Below are 21,696 nucleotides of genomic sequence, written 5' to 3' on the forward strand. Positions count from 1 at the left end.
TATTTTTCTTATGTTTATGTTTGGTAAATAACTATTATTAACGTGCGCATAAATTCAAATATAAACGATATTGACAAGGTAACTCACGATATTTTTCTGACAGAGTCCCTCGAATTGTAGCATCTTCTGCGAAGCCAGTAACCTTGCCTTGCCAGCAGCTGAGCGCAGTTTTCCGGCTGCCTCTTCCGGAAGTGCAACAGTATCGCTGTTGGTCAACTCCGCTTCCGCTGACGCGGCTAACAAGAGAAGCCTGTCTGTTTCCTGTTTCAGCAGCTGAAACAATTTACAAGAGAACATTAGCGAATCGCTTGATCTACAATAAAAATACAAACTTGGCGGGAAACTCTGTTCATTCGAGTTATTGTCACGTCTTGTTTATTTTAATTTTATTATTACATCTCTCGAATAACGATCCTAATCATGCATCACGCGTTGTCAACACATTCACAAGTGAGCACATTACACTGGTTTACAGCCAAAATGTACATTAAATGCCACTATATTTTTCTTATGTATTTTGGCTCGCAAAACTGGAAAATCACATTTGAGAAAATTTGGTATGGATAAGATTTCCAGATATGAATTTTCTATATAGTATTGAAATTCAATAATAAAAATGAACGAAATGAATTAAATAAACGTTTTCTTTATAAATAGGAGAAAAATACAAAAACAGAGTAAAATTTGAGTTTTAGTACCTTTCCTTTGTACCTTTCAATTCCTCATAACTCCGGGATTTATCCATACATTTTCTTACGTAAGAAAAATATAGTGGCATTGAATGTACAGAAATACTTTTTCATTCTGTAAACCAAAATCAACTTCTTCGCAATCTGCTGGCCTCAACCTTATCGAAATGTTATAGGTCGATATGTAAATGCATGTAAAATAGCGCAAAATGTAGAATAATTATACAACTTGGTAGAAAAAGCATGGAAGTCGATATCCATATGGACAGGAATATCAGATTAATTGATTTTCTGGCATGTTTCTAGAACATGTACCTATTTTCAAGCGTTCGATAACTTCGACGCGTCTATAATACATTTCAAGTCTACGATTCTGTCTGGTGTACTATATTTTGCTTCTACTAGGCTGGTAAGAAAATAGTATCGATTTTCATACATTTGAAATTTGCCTGTAACAATGTAACTGCAAGACGTATTTATTTAGAGCATTAGATGGATGGGGTTTGTCTCAAAAGAAATTCAATTTGCAGTTGATGTATTAGGTTTTCCCAAAAGTTTCTTTCGTTTTATTAATAATTCATTCATACACAATATTTTATGTTTTATGTTACATTACAAAATTGTGTACAATTCATTTCACTCCATTACTGTTACAGCATCAATGTCTAAGAAATTAGATTGTCTATTTATATAAATACTGCCACAGAAAATAATTGAACGCAACTCACGAAAGGAACTTTTAGGACAACCTAATATTTAGCGCATCACGAAAGTCAGTCTTCATGTGGATATTGGAAAAAAGAATATGAAAATAGTGCCTCTAATTTTTATAAATATAGTAAATGTTATTTGTTCGTGATATAAATACATTTGAAATTTGAGTTTAACAATCGACATTATTTTCTTACTAACCTGATGCTTATAGTGTAATTGTCGCGTCGTAAGGAGTACTTATCTATAGTTAAGTGGATAGGGTACTCTAGAAGGCATAAAAAAGTTAATCTACATTAGAAGGCATAGAAGTTTGTATGATATCGAATAGGATATTCTAATTTAATACAACAACAGGGAACCTTTGTTTCAATTTAGTAGAACAACAGGGAACCAACTTTTATATAGTTGCAAACTTTTTGGAAATTGTTGCACAATGAGAAGGTGGTAAGGCTTTAGTTGTAATACTGCAAAAACTATGGCTCTGCACGGTATGGAGATTGCTCATGGTTTACTCTTCGAACATGTATCTATGTCACTAACCATTGATCTGATGTCGAATACATGATAAAGACATGCGAACAATTTTTAAACATACCCCTCTAAAATATCGTATTTTTTAACAAAAAATGTAACGGAGTCTTATAAGAAGAAAATAGCTCTAGCCGTTTTAGGGATTTTTGAATTCATTAGTGATTGAAGGCTAGAACAATTCACGAAATATCACAAAATTTAAACAAAAATAAATCGATTTCTATAAATTTCTAGAGTAACCCTGCTCCCTAAATAAAATGTAATCATTAAATTAAATACGTACTTTCAAGTAATAATGGCCATCCTTCTCCTCAGCTTTCTCGGCTTTCTGAGCCTGCTTGGCCACGTTCGTCGAACTGGCGCTCGGTTCCAGGACAGGTAGGACAACCTTCGGCGCAGCTGGCTGCTGATCTGGAATGCTGGCCGTGCTGGAGTTCAACTTCTGCGTTTTGTTCTCCCCGATGCCTCTGTCCAAGTTCGAAGGCGTCAGTATTTTTGGTTTCTGCTCAGCCTTCCGCGAGACTGGCGTTACCCTGACGATCAAACAAGTCGAAATAACACCGTCGCGGACTCGCGTCCTCCGAACGTTTCCGACTCAACTCACCTCTGCAAGGGCTTCAGGATTTGCTCCGAGCCGTCGGTGGGTCTCCTAGGGCTCACCACCGGAAGCTGGGCTCGAAACTCTGGTCTCAAGTGTCTCAGTACCGGCAGATTCTTCAGGGACTCCTCCGTGTTCGCGTTGTCCGTCGAGACGTCGTTGTTGTTGCTGGACTTGTTGAAGCTGCTGTTGCTGGAGTTCAGTCTGGTGGTGCGTTTGAAGAAGAACTGGGCGGGTGCACCGGGGCCGTACAGCCGTTCTACGCGTTGCTGAATGAAGGATTTCTCGCTACTCGACGAATTGTTCAGGACCTGACTATCCGATTCTACCGTCGAACCGTTTAATATACTCGTTTCGCTGAACGAAGCATTCGAAACTGCAAACAACCAGGAAAATGCGTATTAATCACTGCTACACATACAGTCAGGTCCATAAGTATTCGTGCCATATATGTCTATCGAAAAAATTTATCTAAATTAATACTAAACCTACCGACGTTTCATTTGTATCAGTTGTTATAATGATAGGACAAATGGCTAGTCTCAAAGACACTTTTTTTAATTAAATGGAAAATATGGCACGTGGTATTAAACGTATTACACGAATAAATTTTATATGTGTATATACCTATAGTGAACAATTTTATTTGGAAATATTAAATCTACCATTTAATTTAAACAAATTTCTTCAATAGACATGGAGAGTACAAATATTTATGGAACTGACTGTATATGTATAGCGGTCAGCTATTTAAAAGAGCTTGATGGTTTCGGCAATAAAATCGACTGACATTGTATAAAATTGATTCCCACATGCGAAAATAATAATTATTGGATATTCTGTATCGAATAAGAGTATTTTTTACTCACAAATAACGGGCATTTTATATCAATTAATTATAATAGGAAGGTAAATGACTCTATTACCAACCGGAGAAGAATTTAGTTATATAAAAATAGGTATTTTTATCTAGCATATAAAAAGTATTCGGGTGAAATATGAATTGTTCAAATTATTGAAATGTTTAGTTCCTGAATTATAGTTTCCAAATTAGTTTTATAGTCTTATCTGATCACTTACATGGAAATCATAATAAAAACTACATCTGATACGATGTCTCCTTTACTGACCAATTCTCAACTTCTACTATTTGTAACAATATTTAAGAAATGTTAATGACTTCGATCTATCTTATTATTGTGCATTTCATTCTTATTAATTTGAGTAAGATGTTTACGTATTTACATATTTGTATTATAAAATTGATTGATTGACTTCAGAAATACCTATTTGTGAAACAAATCAATCAACGATTTCAAATTTATATATCAATTATTTATAATTGGTGCGTGTAATGTAAAGAAGATTAACATATGTATGAAATAATGAATAAATACTTTTACTTCTAATGTCTGAACCTCGTGATTAATATGTTGTTCAATATGTCAAAATAAAATTAATTAAACATACAACTGGTCACTTAAGGCCAGGCAAATTTTTACAAGAAATTATAACAAAATATGACAATCTTCATGCTAGAAATGCTTTTTCGTAACAATGTGATATCCACTCTTAGTTCTCCGCGTAGGTATTGGTATAGTAGTAATCTATTAAAAATGTCAGTTATTTATGTGTAAAAATTCAAGTTAATTTGATACAGTTTTCTATGACACTGACTATGTATTAATTATTAGCTTCACACGTAAAAAATTAATTTTATACAATATCAATCGATTTTATTGTCAAAACCATCAATCGACCTTAATTATTTATTTACCATAAGCCTATTTATAGGTATTCTAATTACAGTGTTTACCTTTTAGAATTTATTAACACATTCGCGACCGCTGACGTGAATTCACGTCACTTCAAATTCTGTTCCTGATTATGAACAAATTTAGAAAATCTTTTTATTTTACACACTACATATTTATAACATTGATGTATCAAATTATATTTTGCAATTTTTATCTTGGCCCTAACGATACAAATTCGCGATGTCCAGCTTCAGAATTTTATTACTTTCCTCAGTACTCGGTAAAAAATTAGTAACGTAAAATACCTACCATTCGCGAATGTGTTAATTGTGTTATTATTACAATACCCAATTCAAGGAAATAGATAAAGCTTTCGATAAACCTAGTACCATTATCTAATAAATGAATGCAAGCTTAAATTCATATACGCTATTCCAAATACACTGTTTCCAAATAGGCCGCTGGTTAAACCGTTAAATAGCTGTCTATCACTGTGCACCCATATAAATAATCAGAGCAACAGACACTTACGATTGGCGGTAGCTTGCTTTGGAGACGACCCTGTGAAATGGGACGAGAACGACTTATTTCGTTGACTACAGGACATCATTTGCGACATCCCTGGACTGCGTTTCGAAGGGGTGGTGGGTCGAATCGGGCTGACATCCGGGAACTGTGTATGCATGACGCCTTTGTCGACCACCGAGTAACCCTGACATATGCTCATCGAGCTCCTAGACTCCCTATAGGCCTCCACTTTGCACTCCTCCTTCAAACCGTTCGAGAAACCGTTTTGTCTATCCATCGCTAACGGCGAGATCGACTGACTCTTGGGTGGATAGGGATGCACCGGCACGTTGAGATTTTCGTTCGATCTGGAAATATCCAACCACTAACGACTTTAGAGAATGAGTCAGTAAACCCTCTTTTTTATTAAATTTAATTATACGCGAAGTAAGTTGCTATACAGAGCTAGAATACAACGAGTTGTACTCCTGTTGTCAGCGAAACAGAAGATCAAAATAAAAGATTAAAATATAATGTTGTTAGCGAAACAAAAGATCAGGCTTTATCGGTAACAATGTTGATTATGCCAGACGTTAAATCGCCAAGTATTGGAATGAGTCATAAGTAATTGGCAGTGCAGTTGGTGGATCGTGGCAGTAAATAATTGGTTTGCCAAGTGTCGTTCCGGAGTTACTAGTCTTAGAAGCCAGGCCAAGGCAGATTGTTCATTGGAAGTTGACGAGAAAACGTTTTGAAAGTTGTGGAATAAAATTTTCGTTGATTGAATAGAGAATTGGCAGGAAAAATTGGGACGTGTATTGTTTGTTTACATCCTGAAAAACTGGATGAAGTTAGAAAGACGTTAGAAAGTTAGGTGTATATGGAATCGAAAGGAACAGGTTGGGATGAGTGTAACTATTGCACCTGTCTATATTCTGTCTATAAAAATGGCTCATTTATGGACAACTTTACCATGGAAGACGAAGAATGATAATATCCCTAAAGTCAGCCTTCGTGAAAAGAAGATTCTTTGTTATAATATGTGTGGTGGAATTTAGGTGGAATAATCCAGTATGCATTTCTGTATTGGAAATTGAACCCTTAACGCTCCAAGCAGTGATGGGCAAAACGCTAGACTACGAATAAATCTGAAGTTTACCGTTGTGTTTCTCTCGTTTCCTTCTTTGGAAAATATTCAACAGGAGAAATAAGACAAACATATCCGCAAACTTCAGATTTATTCAAAGCCTAGGGTTTATTCAAAGCCTAGGTGCCTCTCAATCGCCACCGATGTGCAGCGTTCTGATCCGAATGTATTTTTGGGTCGTTACCGGTAATTATTTACAAATAAAAAATAATATTCCTCACTCAGTTACGAGCGAACAGTAAAGACAGTCGGAGCTCAACCTGTTTTATTGTACACTCATCTATTTTTCAATTACGTCGAGAAGAAAAATAAATTATCTTTGTGAGGAAAATATAGATAGTGTAGTATCAAAGAGCAAAAAACTATATTGCGTTTTTTGTAGTTTAAAATCTGGCACTTAAAATCTTGCAAGTCAAAGTATGATGAGAATGAGGTCGATGAGAATATTGACGGTCGATATTCACAATTAACATTTGGAGTGTTAAGGGTTAATACTCTATGTAGCAATGAAGAATATAACATCAACTGAGTAAATTAACGTATTTATCAAAATTTTGTCAAATTTGGATTTAACATAGTTCATCTCTAAATATTGGATTTAGCATGAATGGGGCATACGCAGCCGAGAACACATTTGAAACGAGTATATGAATATTTGTATTCAGCTAACTTCACTTGTCATTCGTCTCGCAAGTGTTATCGGATTGATATGTACAAGCGAAAGGTTATAATAAATTCTAATTAATTATCGGAAATTACATTGTGTCTGTGTGTCGTTCCATCCCACTAAAATTCCTAATAACAACACCAATATTCTGGGCCTAGACTCCCAAGCGAGACCCTCCGTATATAATAAGTTCAAAGAGGTTCGTACCTGAAACCAGCCGGACTGGGGTCTCTCGAAATCAGTCTCGTTCCAGGACTGGTGCTGTTCCTCGATCGAAACCCTTCTCTCAGCTTGCTGTCGTACCTATTGATCCCTGAATAGCCGCTGATGCTACAGGCCAGGCCCAAGTAACTCGGTTTCTTCACTGTCAGCTGATCTGGCTCGGGACTGCTGCGATGACCATTGCTGACGTTCAACTTCTCATCTGGCGTCAGGTGGGACTTCTGCAGCGTATCGCTGTTACCGTTTGCGAGTTTTTCGGGGGACGACACCGAGTCACCGTTGCACGATAGATTCAAGCTGTGCAGGGTCTTCTTCGATATAGAGTCTACGGTGTTTTCTGGAAAGGAAAATCCTTTGTTGGAGGCCGCGAGTCTCGCTCTCTAATCGTCCAGAACGCCTATTTGTCTCGATTCTATTTTTTAATCGTGACTTCCAATTGTCCCATGGAAGCGACCGACGCAGACCTCGTAGACACCAGTGACGACAAATTCGAAAAATTGACAAATAAATAGGTAATCGCGACCTACACTGCGATGTTAGCACGTTGATCGCCACGTCATGGCTAACAGAAATTGGTTACAGGACTTTTCGGTAAGGAACTGACAAAATTCCAAAAGTGAGACGATAATGAAAAAAAAAAGAAAAAATATACATGTCGAATTGAGTATCCTTCTTCTTTTCGAAGTCGGTTAATACATTTAGATCGGATTTGTGAGTTAACTAGGTTAAAAAATTGAATCGTCACGTCGTGTGATCCAGAAATGGGTTACAGGACTTTTCGGTAAGGAACTGACAAAATTCCAAAAGTGAGACGATAATGAAAATAAACATACATCGGATTTGTGAATTAACTAGGCTTAAAAATTGGATCGTCACGTCATGTCACCCAGAAATGGGTTACAGGACTTTTTAGTAAGGAACTGACAACATTCCAAAAGTGAGACGATAATGAAAATAAATATACATCGGGTTTGTGAATTAACCAGTTTAACAAATTGAATACCACGACAAATTGAATACCGAGACAAAGTTTTAACTATGTAGAAATTTTCATGTGTTCTAATCTGACAGCCAACGCGTGAAAGATTATCACGGAGGTATAAATACCGTTCAATTTGAAGATTTATCAACTATAATGTGTGCTATTGTTCACATCGAGACGTGTATCGCGATCAATATTGGTGTCGGTGAAGTCTGTGCCAGTAATTTCCATGGGGCTCGAATTCAAGTCCCTGAACACTGATGCTTGATATGAAACCTTGACAACAACCCTTCCGTTTACACTTCGCGCACTCACGGATTACTTCAGCAACGAGATCCTTCGGTCGAGCGACCCGAACATATCAAAGTGGCACGATCCACCGCGAAAATACGAGCCAAATGAGTCCGCGATACAGCGTTGGGCAAAATGCGATCCATGATCGGTAGTTATCAACGATTGATGAATCGATAGCCACGATCAGCAAATAACCAGACGGCGTTAGCTTCGAAAGTGTAGCTGTATCGTTAGTTTACCTAGCTTATGATTACAGGTTAACTCGACGATTGCAAGCGATTGTTATAAAAGCAATCGCGAGGTGATATCACTGCCCAACTCTGCCACGATGGAAGAGAGATCGAAGCGTGCGAAGACGGCTGAAACGATCGAAACGTGCCCGTTCGAAACGCGACACAGGAATAACCCTGGAACGGCGAGAGGCTGGCCGAGTCGCCGCGCAAAAGAGACGAACGCGTCTCAGCGGCTCCTCGTCTTCTTGGCACTGGTGTTAGAAAGAAGCACTACTCGGCACTTGCTACGTGCGCTTGCGATCTAATTTCGATCGGCACCGAGCGAAAAGGAACGATCCGCGAGGTGATGGAGGGATCGGCGACCTTGAACGTTCCAAGATCGTCGCGGCTTAAATTCGCCGCGAGGGATGGTGGACGCTCTTCTCCGCGCGACCTTCCAAGCGTCAAGTCCAAAGTCATCAGACGACGAACTCAGAATTCCGGTGGTTATACTTAAATCTCCTGCGGGACTCGTGAGATCGACGATGGTACCTTAACCCTTTGACGAGTACGGACGCACTGGTGCATCCAAAGTTAGAGTACAAATCCACAACCGCAATCGTTTGTTAGCTGTCGGTTATATCTTTATTATTGAGTTTAAGATATTGTACCTTGATTTATTTCCATCTGTCCACTAAAGGAAATTACATCAATTAGAAGTGTCTGGCAATCTATGCGTGCCGGTGTTCCATTGTGTGAATTTTAATACTTTGGAAGTAAGTACTCGTCTGATACAGTACGTTGTATTAGGTTGTCCCAAAAGTTTCTTCCATTTCATTAATAAGTAATACATACACAATATTTTACGTCTAATGTTACATTATTAAATTGCGTACGATTCATTTTGCTCCATTACTTTTTTTTTTCGTTTTGTAGCTGTTTATTTTATTGTGGCCGCATTAACAATAAAGTCATTAGCGGTCACATATCATACAAGGTTAGTGAAAGATAGTACAGATGTGGTATTAACTTATATCACAGTACTATGGTATTTGCTCCGTTACTGTTATACAATATTAACATCTAATAAATTAGGTTGTCTATTCCTATAAACACTGCCACACAAAATAATTCAGTGCAAGCCACGGAAGAAACTTTTGGGACATCCTAATATTTTGCTGTTTTAAATATTTTATTAAATAATAGCATACAATAATTTTCAGATTCCACTTCCACTTAAAAATGAATATGATATGCAATATATACAGGGTGAGTCACCTAACGTTACTACCTCAAATATCTTTGGTGATTTTAAAGAGACATCAAATATCGTAAGAACAAAGTTGAATGGCTCAATGGGGCCTACACGATTCCAAAAACATTTTTGGTTTAATGTCATTTACTTTGAAGATATCAAGGTCATCTTAATTTTTTTAAACCACCCTTTTGGAACCACCCTTTTTCGGACATAAGAACAAAAATGTTTTTGGTATCATGTGAGCCCCATTGAACCATTCAACTTCGTCCTTATGATATTTGATGTATCTTTAAGAACAACAAAGATATTTGAGGTGGTAACGTTAGGTGACTCACCCTGTATAATTATTAAATAAATAACATATATACAATTTCTGACGAGTTTGTGCATTAAATTATGTAGTCAAATATATATAAGAAATAAAATACTGTTTATGTTATGGAAAAATGCTCACTCGTCAAAGGGTTAATGTCACCAAGAGTCTAATTAAATCAACACAGGAATGTACCATTTGGATATCAAGTAGACTAAACCGTAGGCGTAATAAACTGGTTGGTCGTAAAGTGCAATACAGTGACTGGCATCGCTATTTACGACAAATACTATAATTCAAGTATTGTAATTCAATCTACTTAATACACGTAACAACTCCTACGTTGATTTAATATATTTTAAAATTTCTTTATACCATTTTATTATTCCATAAAGTTTGCACCCGGTCCGTCCAAAAAGCGTCTAGTACTTAGATTGTTTTCGTTCCACTTCGTGGTTTGACGATCGTGAACGTGGCGCTACAAAGAATGCAGACCACACTCGGGACAGAAGATATTGACCGCCCACTTCTCTAACCGTTCTTCTCTTGTTTTCGTGTCTAACTTGAGAGGCGAAGAAGTGTTTGCAGGTTCGGGCTTTCCGTCTCTGAAAAGCACTAAGCATAGCTGCCGGAACAAATATAGCAAGGTACCTGAGCCCCACTCGAGAAGTTTGTAGAGTGATAGATGGATTAGATGGAAAGTGTAAAATGTACTGAAGCTCTTTGGTGGGTATAGAGCTGTGTTCGATCCTTCGACTACGACAGGTTTAACACTATAAGGAAAAACTATAGAACCGATCGTGTTCATTGTTGTATTTTTAATTTCTTTTTAAAATGGCTCAGATTTTAACAACGCCTTTGTCGAAATTTTTGGTGACGATCGTTGAAGTAGAGAACTAATTGTTTATATACTGGTAAATTTCTTTAGCTGTCTTCTACTTCGATTTCAAATATATTCTTGTATTTTGACTGAGTATGTATTGATCGTTGGCAGCTTTAGGATTAAAACTGAACAAGACCACGATGTATGGAATGAGCTACTAGTGTCACTTTGTAGTACTATGTATTTTATATGAAATATAATTCAAGGGAATATATTAAATTAGAAGACCTAAGAAAGCGTTTTTTTAGGAATTTTGTTTAGGATGAAAGAAAAATAAATGTATCGATATTTTTTAAATATTTTCAAATATATTTGAATAGTCTGTACATATTTTTTCATCAAGAAATATTGAAATTCCGATCTGAAACAAAAAAAAAAACCAAAAGAAAGAAACAGAAAAATTGTGAAATTTGAAATTATTTCAGATTTGGAAAAGAAACGTGATTTTGGAAAGAAGAAATCGCTTCAATGTTATAAATACAGTAAAATAATTTCAAACTTTACCATTTCTTCTAGTTTTTCTTGGTTCACTTACAAGAAAAATGTATGAGAATACAAATTTCTTTTGGTTCTTTTGTTTGAGATCAAAATTACGACCTGCATCTTGCACGCCGATAGGAGATTTTAATTGTAAGGCGTGAGGTGTAAATGCGCGTCACAGTCGACTCAATTTCAATATTTCTTGATGAAAAAACTTGTACTATTTAAATATGACTATTTAAATATATATGAAAGTATTTTTAAAAGTTCTATATATTTAATGATTCTTTTCCACCCTAAAACAAATTCCACAAAAACGCTTTTTTAGAGACCCCTAATTCAGGATACTCCCTTAAGCCATGATCGATCGTGGATGTCCATGGTGAAAGGCTCATGGAAAGTATAACTAGTGGACTAATCTATTAACAGAACTATTCCATTATCGGAACTGCCTTGTGCCGTGATCTATTCAGATTAATGAGGTTCGTGCGTAAAATCATTTCGATAATCTCTCCAATAAAGACTAATAACAAGTAACGCCCAATTCCGACACGGATCTGTTGCACCCAACTTCGAGTAATTCGACTAAGTCGACCTGGTAGGCAAAACGACCTTAAACAGCCAATATATTCTGCCCCGACGCCTGCACGTTACTCGTCGCCAAAACGCAACACATCGAGGAGATAGCCAACCTGATCGGTCGGACGCAGATTGATCGACGTCCAGACTGCAGCTGCCGATGCTCTCCTGGCTAGTCATGTTAGGATGGTGGCTGGTGACGATGTCGGTTGCGATTTTCGGATCCGGATCGAGGCGACGGTAATTAAGTGGTTGCACCGCGAGGGAAAGCGGCCTCGCGCGGCGATTCGACCTGATGCCGCCGGCGCCTGGGACCGACGGCGTCAGCGTCGCGGCGCAGGAGTCGCCGACGTCTTCTAGGCCCGCTACCTCGCCGCCCCCGCGTGTTTGCCCGCTGGCGCGTCGACGATCCTCCTCCCCGCGGTCCTCGTGCACACTGTTGAGTTTCGTTTCTTTTTGTCCCGAGTTCTTTTTCTTTTTTCTTTTTTTTCATTTTCATTGAATTTTGTTTGAAAGTGTGAGGGGTTGACTGAATTTAAGTATTCATTTCTGTTGGCAATTCCTTACTTTGCGAAAGGACTATACTAATTTCAATGAGATTGAAGTATGAAATAAAAAGGTCGAAATATCGAAATTAGGAATGATTGATTAAGATCTTGAGAATGTACTAGTAATTTCAAAAAAAATTTGCTCCTATTATTCGTCAAATAAAATTAATTCATGCTCTTCGAATCTTTAATTTGGTTTTATTAAGTTTGATTAAAATGATTAAAATACAAAATCTGTATGATGTTTTATACGTGTGTAAATAATTTTTTATCTAAGTAGCCAATTTTTCATTGTCAAATAGTTAATTCTATTACTAAGTTTCGTCAAGGATTGAACCAAATGAGAAAAGTTTGTATCGTTATTGTGTAATGGTCTTTGAGTTTGTCAGAGACATCATTGACCTATTTGCATCACACGAAAGTTCGGTTTTATCATAAAGATGGTTTTTGATTAAATGAAGATATTTCAAAATACAAAAGTAAGAATTAATATGGCATAAATAAAGAATTCGTTGCCTTTTTAAGTTCATTGTACGTTAATAATAATGAAAAAGATGGAATCTAATTATATATGTACATGATAAGATATGAAATGATAAATTCATAAATCCACGTGGTAATTATCTGATTGACAAAATGTATTTTCTCTTTTCTTTTTGTGATAAATAAACTAGTAATGATAGCTTTACAAGATTTTTGTAAGACATTGAAGCTAACATGCGCACATGTGCATTCTAACGATAGCGATCAACAAAATGTGCTAATGTGCAAATGGGTTAAGGATTCACGCTTGGTTTTGAAGTCATATAATAAAAGGAGTAATAATAAATAATTACCAATTATTTCGAGATTAGTTATCTTGAACCCTGATCTAGATTTAACAAAAACTACTCGTGTGTATTATCTTTTTTCTATAACACTCGTAAACTATTTCTCCTTGAGACATTTTAAGCTATAGATAACTAAGATCATTATTTAAATAAAAATTAGAACTTGAGTAATAGAATTAACTATTTGACAATGAAAAAGTGGCTATTTAGATAGAAAATTATTTATATACGTATACAACATCATACAAAAGATTCTTTATTTTAATTATTTTAATAAAACTTAGTAAAACCAAATTAAATATTCGAACAGCATGAATTAATTTTATTTGACGAATAATAGGAAACAAATTTTTCTTTCATTTGATACTTAAAATTTTCATGTAGATGATAACTTGACTCTTGCTATACAGAAATTGCACCTTGAGAACTAATACGCACGTTCCATGTAATAAAGTAGTAAAAAATGATAAAAGTCGAAAAAAACTGATGCAATAACTCATATAAGAGTGAGCAACAATTCTTCTTTGGTCCGGAATGCTCTGCAACCCTTCGACATACCTCAAAGCCATTGAAATTAATGAAGTCATTGACACGGTAAGTAATTACCCACTTTTAATACATATAAGAATGATGGACTTCGATTATCATCCGAATAACCTTTACACGCATTTTACTCAGACCTTATTTCAAAATCCATCATCCTCGATATAGTCAGGCCACGGAATTAGGTCTGCGATACCTCGATGCTTTCGAACTCTCGGCTAAATCCACGACAAACGGAAAACTAGAGAAGCATACCGGTTTCATGCTCGAATTCAACGAAAGAATCGAGATCTATTATCACGAAGTAATTTTTTGTGTCTTCGAGCGAGGAAATGATCGGCGGAATCGGAGCCACGTGAAAGTGGAACGAATTAGCATCGAGCTCGAGTCGTTCCGGCTGTTTTGTCCCCCCTTTCTTCGACGACAAAAACTGCACCGACAGGTGGATTGATATTTTTCCGAACGAAAGACTCGAGAGCATCGTGGTCATTAATTGAAAGCTGGCGCTGCGTTCTCGTCCATAAATTAATCTCGTCCGGTTGACTTTCACGTTATCTTTTAATTGACAGTGAAACCATCACGTGTTTCATTCCGGTATCAACATCGGCGAAATTGAACCCTTCATTAGAATAATCTTGTTTTATTCTTTTGTTTCATTCTTTCTTTGAGTCTGCGATTTGCGTATTTATATGAGTTTCCGGACAATTTATTTACCGCCAATAGGGAATAATAAGAAGAATTATTATACATATTATAGTGAATAATAATTCATATTAATGATTGTAATATGAGTCGTTGAATTTGGAAGTAGAGCAAGCCTATTTTGTGAAAACAAATTAGTTAAAGCAAAATCTTATTACAAATTAACATAAAATTCATGTTTTTGGTCAATCTATATTATATACTATATACTATATTACATATTATCTATAATAAGATGTGTAATGTCGTCTTATTATACTACGAACAATTTTGTTTTACCCTCTAAGATATGTATCGTTAAATAAAAATCATTTATTATTGTACGACTTATACTTTTCCTTTTGTAATTCGTAAAGAAGCACCTATTTTTAGACATTTACATTAGAATGTATCCTTAAGAGGACCAGCCAATGGAAAAATAGATTTTTTTAATTGCATTTTTCGAAAGTACTATCCTTCCTGAATAAAAATCAGTTTGATGTGTATGTATGCAAACAGTGTGGTAGAAGACGTAACATTTGAGAAAGTTTTCCATCGTGACCTCGATTTTAAATAAAAATTGCGTATTTAGAATGTGCGAATAGATTTTTAATTCTAATCTGAATATAGTTATATAGAAGAATATATTTTTTTTTAAATTAATGCAAAGAAAGAAGCTAGTCTTCATTTTCTCCTGATTGCAAACGAACCGAGGTCTAAATTGACTCGACAAATTTTTGATACATGTAAAACATGTGTCATTTTCCGTTGAGCTTATAAAACAGTCCATAAAAATTCAAGATTTTCCGAAGAAAAATTCAGACGTTATATTTTGAATGAATGAATGAAAAATTGATTTTTATATTGTTCCATACGTATATATTAAACGATAAATTAATTTACTTGTATTATCTGTTAAACAAAAATCATAATTAATTGACAAATAAAATTGATGCGTGAAACACTTCTAATAGTCTTCCTGAACCTGGGTGCATCTCTCATTTCCAACATCAACGTAGCACTAATTCTTCTATTCAGGAATCGTACGGAACAATTAACGGATCACTGAATGAAACTCGTCTGGCGGCTCGTGCACGCGTGCCCCCGCAATTTCACGCACAATCGTGTCGGCGAATGAGCAAACACTTGTTTCATCGTCGTGAATCACGGGAACAAGAGCGGTCTCGTTGCCGTCGACTTTAAAAAGCAAATAACCGCCGCGTAAACTCGTCCCACGTGGAATCTAATTTTACGTTTCGACCCGGTGGCAGAACGCAGATGAGACGGGCGCAATAAATCGACGGTGTCTGTTAGTACACAACGCCAGCTTCCACGTTTTTTCTTCGGGCCAGCGTAAAGAAACCTACTTTTTTACAGGGAGCTTCGACGCACCCGCGAATAGCGACGAAAACGGAACGTGCCAGTGAGCGATTTATAGACTCGATGATTCGGGGCTTCGGTGAGGAATTTCGATCGATTTAGAGCGAATTTCGATCGAGTGAACGAAATTATCAGAGAGACCAGAGAGTAATGTCGTTTCTTTTACACTAAATTCTAACAAATAAATTCATAACAAGTTTTTATTTTTAATCAATTATGTTCGTACTTTTTACCAACAACCTTTTGCTATCCAGTGTGCAAATTTTCAAACTCAGATCGATAAAAATGAATTGGTACATAATGAGCTGATAAATGATAAACAAGTATCGACATCTGCAGAAACGACATTACTTTCTGGTCCCCTTAATATCAAGAGATGCTTCGAGGGTGAGTATTGAGAATAGTTCGATGGGTTCAAGCTTCGTCGCTATTTGCGAGCGGTTCGTTATGTTTCCGGTACTCTAGGTTAACCCTTTGCACTCGAATGTTCTCTGATGGGGTAAGTCTGTCAAACTTTGTAATTTGAACAATTCGAAGCAATCGTAAGAATCGAAGTAAGGTTATTTCGAAGTTTTCAAACATTTATCTCGATTTTAAAGAGTTAATCGTGTCTCGAATTACAATTCAAGAGAATTCTTGGCATGTACAATTTCGAGATAGAAAAAACATTTTGAACAAACCAGTTAGTTGATAATATGTATCCAAACATTATATTCAATTTCAATCTTATTCGAATCCAATGTTTCGATAAGACGTAGCAAATAAATTACATTTTATTCGGCAATTGGACTACTGTCCTAAAAATGATCAACGAAGAAACTTCATTTGCCAAGAACATTATAAATTAAAATAGCTAGAAGTGTAAGCTTAGTTAATAAGTTAAAACATTATCCAATTAAATTCTTAGCTTTATCAGTGGTCGTGTAAAGTCAAAATGAGTCTTAATAATAAAACTTTGTTAGAATTGAAGCAGAGTATGACTAAAGATTTGTATTTCTGTTGGGATACTTTGCAATGAGATGGCTCCAAGTGCAAAGGATTGAGATACATCAGGATATTATAAAAATATTTTTGTCAAGCAGATTTTCTGCATATACTTTCATTAAATCGTTACAAATAATTTGTAAAATATTTTATAGATTGAATTTAAAGTTCTGGACAAATAGAAAGTGTGAACATAAATTTAAAATGCTGACGTAATGAACAACTGACTATATAGGAAAAAACTTATCACAAGATTTTGTTACAAATTTCCTTTCCTTTATTTTCGATAATAACTACTTTTGCAGTGAACATAGTAGTTATCGAGCTATCTAGAGACAATTAATAATTTGCACCTAAGATGCTGTAAAAAGACGATCTAAATTTTTTATAAAATATGATAAAATATATTTATTACATTCGTCAAATTAAATTATGTTATAATGTAACAAATAACAAATAAGGATAACTGTCAGATGTTTTAAATATTATTAGTAGACTGCGGATTTTTATGCAATTATTGGAAATTTGAATGTGCAAAAACCTACGAAATGCAAACAATATGCAAGAATATAAAAAAGATTGAAAGTAAAGTTCATGCTATAATATTTGCAGAATAAAATAAATTCCTATTTAGGTTCAATTTTTGTAGGCACGTTCGCAAAGATTTTATATTGCATAAAGATCCGCAGTCTAATTATTAGTAACTACCGAATGAACATATATGTATATGCAGAAAATCAGTCTGACAGAAATATTTTCTTAATCAAACTAAAAATGGTTGTACTGCTATTAATTGCTCCGATCCAACTAACGCCGCACTAATCGCATGATAATCGTGGTAGTAGTTTCGCGGGCAGCTGCACATAATCACAAGACAGAGTGCAAGCTGTGCATCAGTCAGAGTGCAATTCCCCCTCAAGAATTGCATGCAGTAAAGGAACGTGCGAGATTGTGAAGTGATCTGTGCACAAAGAGGAATCGGTATTGTCGTCAGGCAGGATACGAACGATCGAGTTCCCTTCCAATTCGTATTAATTAAGTACAAATATTACACGTCAATTAATTAAGTGCTTCATAGTACATTCGGAAGTTTTACAATTTCCACATTGGACAGTGTCGTTGAAGCTGTTCGGGTAGCCAGAAAATTTGACACAACCTGTTTGTTTATTTCGGTATTCGATTCGAGTACTCGTGGACAGAGAGAAGGAAACTGTATTTCAAAATCTGAACAATGAACGTTTTACAAATTTGTATTCTGTCTGTACTCGAATATAAGTAGTTGTACGTCGTATCCAGTGATTCTGTAACCACAGAATACTTTCATTTATTCATGAGGTAGGAATAGATTTTTATCGCAATAGTTGCGAGCGTGTCGTGGTCTGCTCTTTAAATTTTATAGTAATAATTGCATAGTGGTAAAGTAAAAAGGTTTAACAAATTCGTATACCTGCTATAGATTTCTTGGAAAGTAAGAGGAGTTATTTCTACAAAAATTTGGAAATTATGTATCGGTTTTTGAAAATTTACGGATCGATTGTATATTCATTAAAATTTGAAGTAAAACAGACGTTTATGAAACTCTATTAAAAGATTGTTAAAACAGACATTTATGGAACCCTATATAGACTCAATAATGTTTAATTGTATTTATACGAAGGTTATGAATATTTCTACAAATGATACATTAATTAAAAAGATATAAGAGATGGTAAAAATCCCTACATTTATAAATCGTATATACATAGCTCGATAAATAATTCAATTTTTTAGATTCTAACATGTAAATAATTTCTGAAATGGCTACTTAAAATTATTTAAAATTTGAAGAGCAATCGCCATACTAATACCATACATTACGCCTTGAAAAATACAAATAATTTTTTTATTCATCGACGAATTTAAATCAGGATATTCTGTACAAAAAGAAAAATTAAATACAAAATACAAATGAAACGTCGATATTTAATAATTGCAAACTGTAAGGTTGTTCGTCACTCGTTCTGAATACCAAATACATATTGTTACGTTGAATACATTTAAATTATCATGAAAAATTACTCAAGTGTCCTCAGTCCTCTTCGTGATTACCTAGACAGCTCCAACTACAATACGCGTCACGATAACGTTACGGTACAAAATTTTCAATTTCCTCGTTAAAGTTCAATCTGTTAGTTCGCACACTTGTTATCACCACGACCAATCACATAGTTCGGAAAAATAGATTCGTCATTCCGTTTTGGATAGTTTGGCCAATTTCCACGAAGGAAAAGTTTCAGTTTTCCTCGACGAGGTCCGTCGTGCGTAGATCCATCGTACTTGCGGGGGGGTTACGGATTAAAAGGGCGTGTGTCGTGCAGGCGAAGCGATGTAAAGAGAGTGCAAAATGATCGAATCATGCTTGATCGTGAACGAGTCGATTATGAATATGATCGCACGCGCGTGGGAATGAGACTAGATCTCTAGAGGAAGTTAAAACGTCACGAGTATTCCCATCGTTAACATTCATTGCGTTACGATACATTTTTAACTTCCAATTCGCAAATAGTATTTTGACTATTTTATTCTTTTTAAACTTTGCTCTGCGATAGTATGCCGATTCTATTCCTTCGAAACTTCTAGTGAATGCTTTTTAATCTTTTTGAGGACAAATTTTAAATGGATTTTTTGTTGTTTTAACCGAATACATATAAACCAAAACAATCTTTACTTGTAAATCGATTTTCATATTTAGAATATACTGCTTTACTTTATTATTGTATATCTTTTAATTTCAGGAGGAATTGTGATTGTCAATAACGGTGATTTTTATACAAAAGCAGTCGAACACGTACTTGTTAATATTTTTGAAAAGATTAAAGATTCATACTTTATCGGTTTTATTTGATAAATATATTTGTCCTAAATAATATATCTGTTTATACATCTTACTTTCAACATGTGCTAATTACTATTTATATGACAAAACAGAATCATAATTTTTGATGTTTCAAACTGCTATGAACTTTGTGCTATGTGAAATACTCTTTAGAATTTATAACATGGAATTCTGATTCTGTTTTCTAGTATAAATACCAATTTACATAAATTGGATGTGAGGCATATAAACGAATATATTGTTTAAATCTCAGAAATTTATGTAACCGTTATTATCTCTATAGTAAAGAACTACTTTTCTTTCTCAAATCATGTAATTCCAAATTTTTTAATATTTTAAATTCAAATACCCTAATATATTTTAATATACCACCAAACTGATAAAAGTAAAAATAAATCTGGAATCTATTTTCCAGATTTTATAGGAGAATAAAAGACAAAATGTCTTGAATTTCATACGATGCATTTATTTCCATAAAATCCAAAGCATTCTATGCCTTACTCGCCTATAAAATATGAAGAAAGGCTAACAGATTAGTTTTTAATTTTAATTGTTTTTGGTAAGTTAAAACATTAAGTTAAAAGTACCTAATTAAAGGAATTCATTTTACTTGTTTAATATTCATGATTACTTTTAATATAAGAAACATGGTTTGTCACAAAAGAAATAGTAACAGCCAATAATAACAATTATTATTATCTGTGTATTAAATCACAAGTTTCAGGTATTTATGTGAATTTCGATTATATTATAATTTTGGTCATTCAAACGAATAATATTTTTAAATCAATTTAAATTCTGTTTCAAAGTATCAATAATTTTTATTTACGAATAATAATTTATTCACCATAAAAGGAGTGTTATTTCTAATAATAAAATCTATGCATATTTATCACCATAATATTTTGATCAAGTAAGATATTTCATGTAACCCTGATCAACGATACATTATAGAAATAAATCATTATTTATTTGATCACTATGTACCTAACTCCTTTTCATAGTAATAAATAAATCATCTCCTTAGTATGAAGATTGTAAGGTGTATAACAGGCGCCAAACGTTATCATATCAAAGCTCTTAAAGAATTAACAAAGAATTATTTAAAACATCTTCTTCAAGTCTCCAAATAGTAAACGCGAAATTAATATCCTATTCAGAGTCTCAAAGAAGTTTAAACTTATAAAGAAACTTGAAGAAAGTCTCCCTGAATCTTGTCAAAAAATTGAATCAAAAAATTGAATCCGAAAATTGAAAATACCGCGGAAAAGACAGCACGCGTATAAAATTGCAAACGTAACGCTCGCCACGTTCCACCGACCAGGATTCGCGATTCGAGAGGATAAATTGTTCGAGAGAAGTCAAGGAGGACAGCAAGCATATAGTTTAAGAGACATCACGTCACTCGGAGAAATAACTGTCCTACCTCCTACGCCAATGTTTCCATAGCAGAAACTTTGAGACATTCTTTTTAGCCACTGGATTCACCGTGTAGGTGCCAGTCTCGATCTTCAGAGGCATCCTCGAAAGCGCTTCTAGTCACACTCGATGAGCATCGACCGCTTTCGCTTAGAGTGATATCGGAGCTAGATTACTCGCGTTTCGATCCTGATATCGATTCGAGCCGGTCTCGGGTCTCGATCCCCGTGAAATTGCCCGTTTATATCACCCAATGGTTTCACGTTCGTGTCAAGGAAAGCTCTTTCTGAAGTCTAAAAGTCTTGCAGGCACTATTTCTCACAAATCACGAACTCGAATTCGTAGGTTTCTCACTCATCGAAGGCCACGATTCTTTTCGAAAAGTAGTTAACACTTTACCTATCGTGAAATTTTCTTATAGTAGGACTCCTAATTCTAATGCTTAGCTAGTGGAGCCTAACTCAGATCTAAGCCAAGTTAATAAGCTTCTTACTGATCGAAGGCCACGATTATTTTCGAAAAATAGTTAACACTTTACCTATCGTAGAATTTTCTTATAGTAGGACTCCTAATTCTAATGCTTAGCTAGTGGAGCCTAACCCA

General features: G+C 35.1%; 1 protein-coding gene across 3 annotated transcripts in view; it reads right to left on the minus strand.

Moving 5' to 3' along the window:
* Positions 1-21,696, minus strand: part of LOC128876309 (uncharacterized) — a 94,463-nt gene that overhangs the window by 9,438 nt on the left and 63,329 nt on the right. For 2 of the 3 annotated variants that reach the window (XM_054122560.1, XM_054122559.1), the window contains exons 7-12: positions 11,947-12,269; positions 6,818-7,169; positions 4,821-5,164; positions 2,539-2,908; positions 2,218-2,467; positions 88-273 (exon numbers count right to left, since the gene is read on the minus strand). In XM_054122560.1, the coding sequence (XP_053978535.1) occupies positions 88-273; positions 2,218-2,467; positions 2,539-2,908; positions 4,821-5,164; positions 6,818-7,169; positions 11,947-12,269 (1,825 nt within the window). The remainder of the gene's footprint in view (positions 1-87; positions 274-2,217; positions 2,468-2,538; positions 2,909-4,820; positions 5,165-6,817; positions 7,170-11,946; positions 12,270-21,696) is intronic. The other variant, XM_054122561.1, reaches the window with a different exon arrangement.

Source organism: Hylaeus volcanicus, chromosome 5, assembly GCF_026283585.1.
Source record: "Hylaeus volcanicus isolate JK05 chromosome 5, UHH_iyHylVolc1.0_haploid, whole genome shotgun sequence".
Classification (NCBI taxonomy): domain Eukaryota; kingdom Metazoa; phylum Arthropoda; class Insecta; order Hymenoptera; family Colletidae; genus Hylaeus; species Hylaeus volcanicus.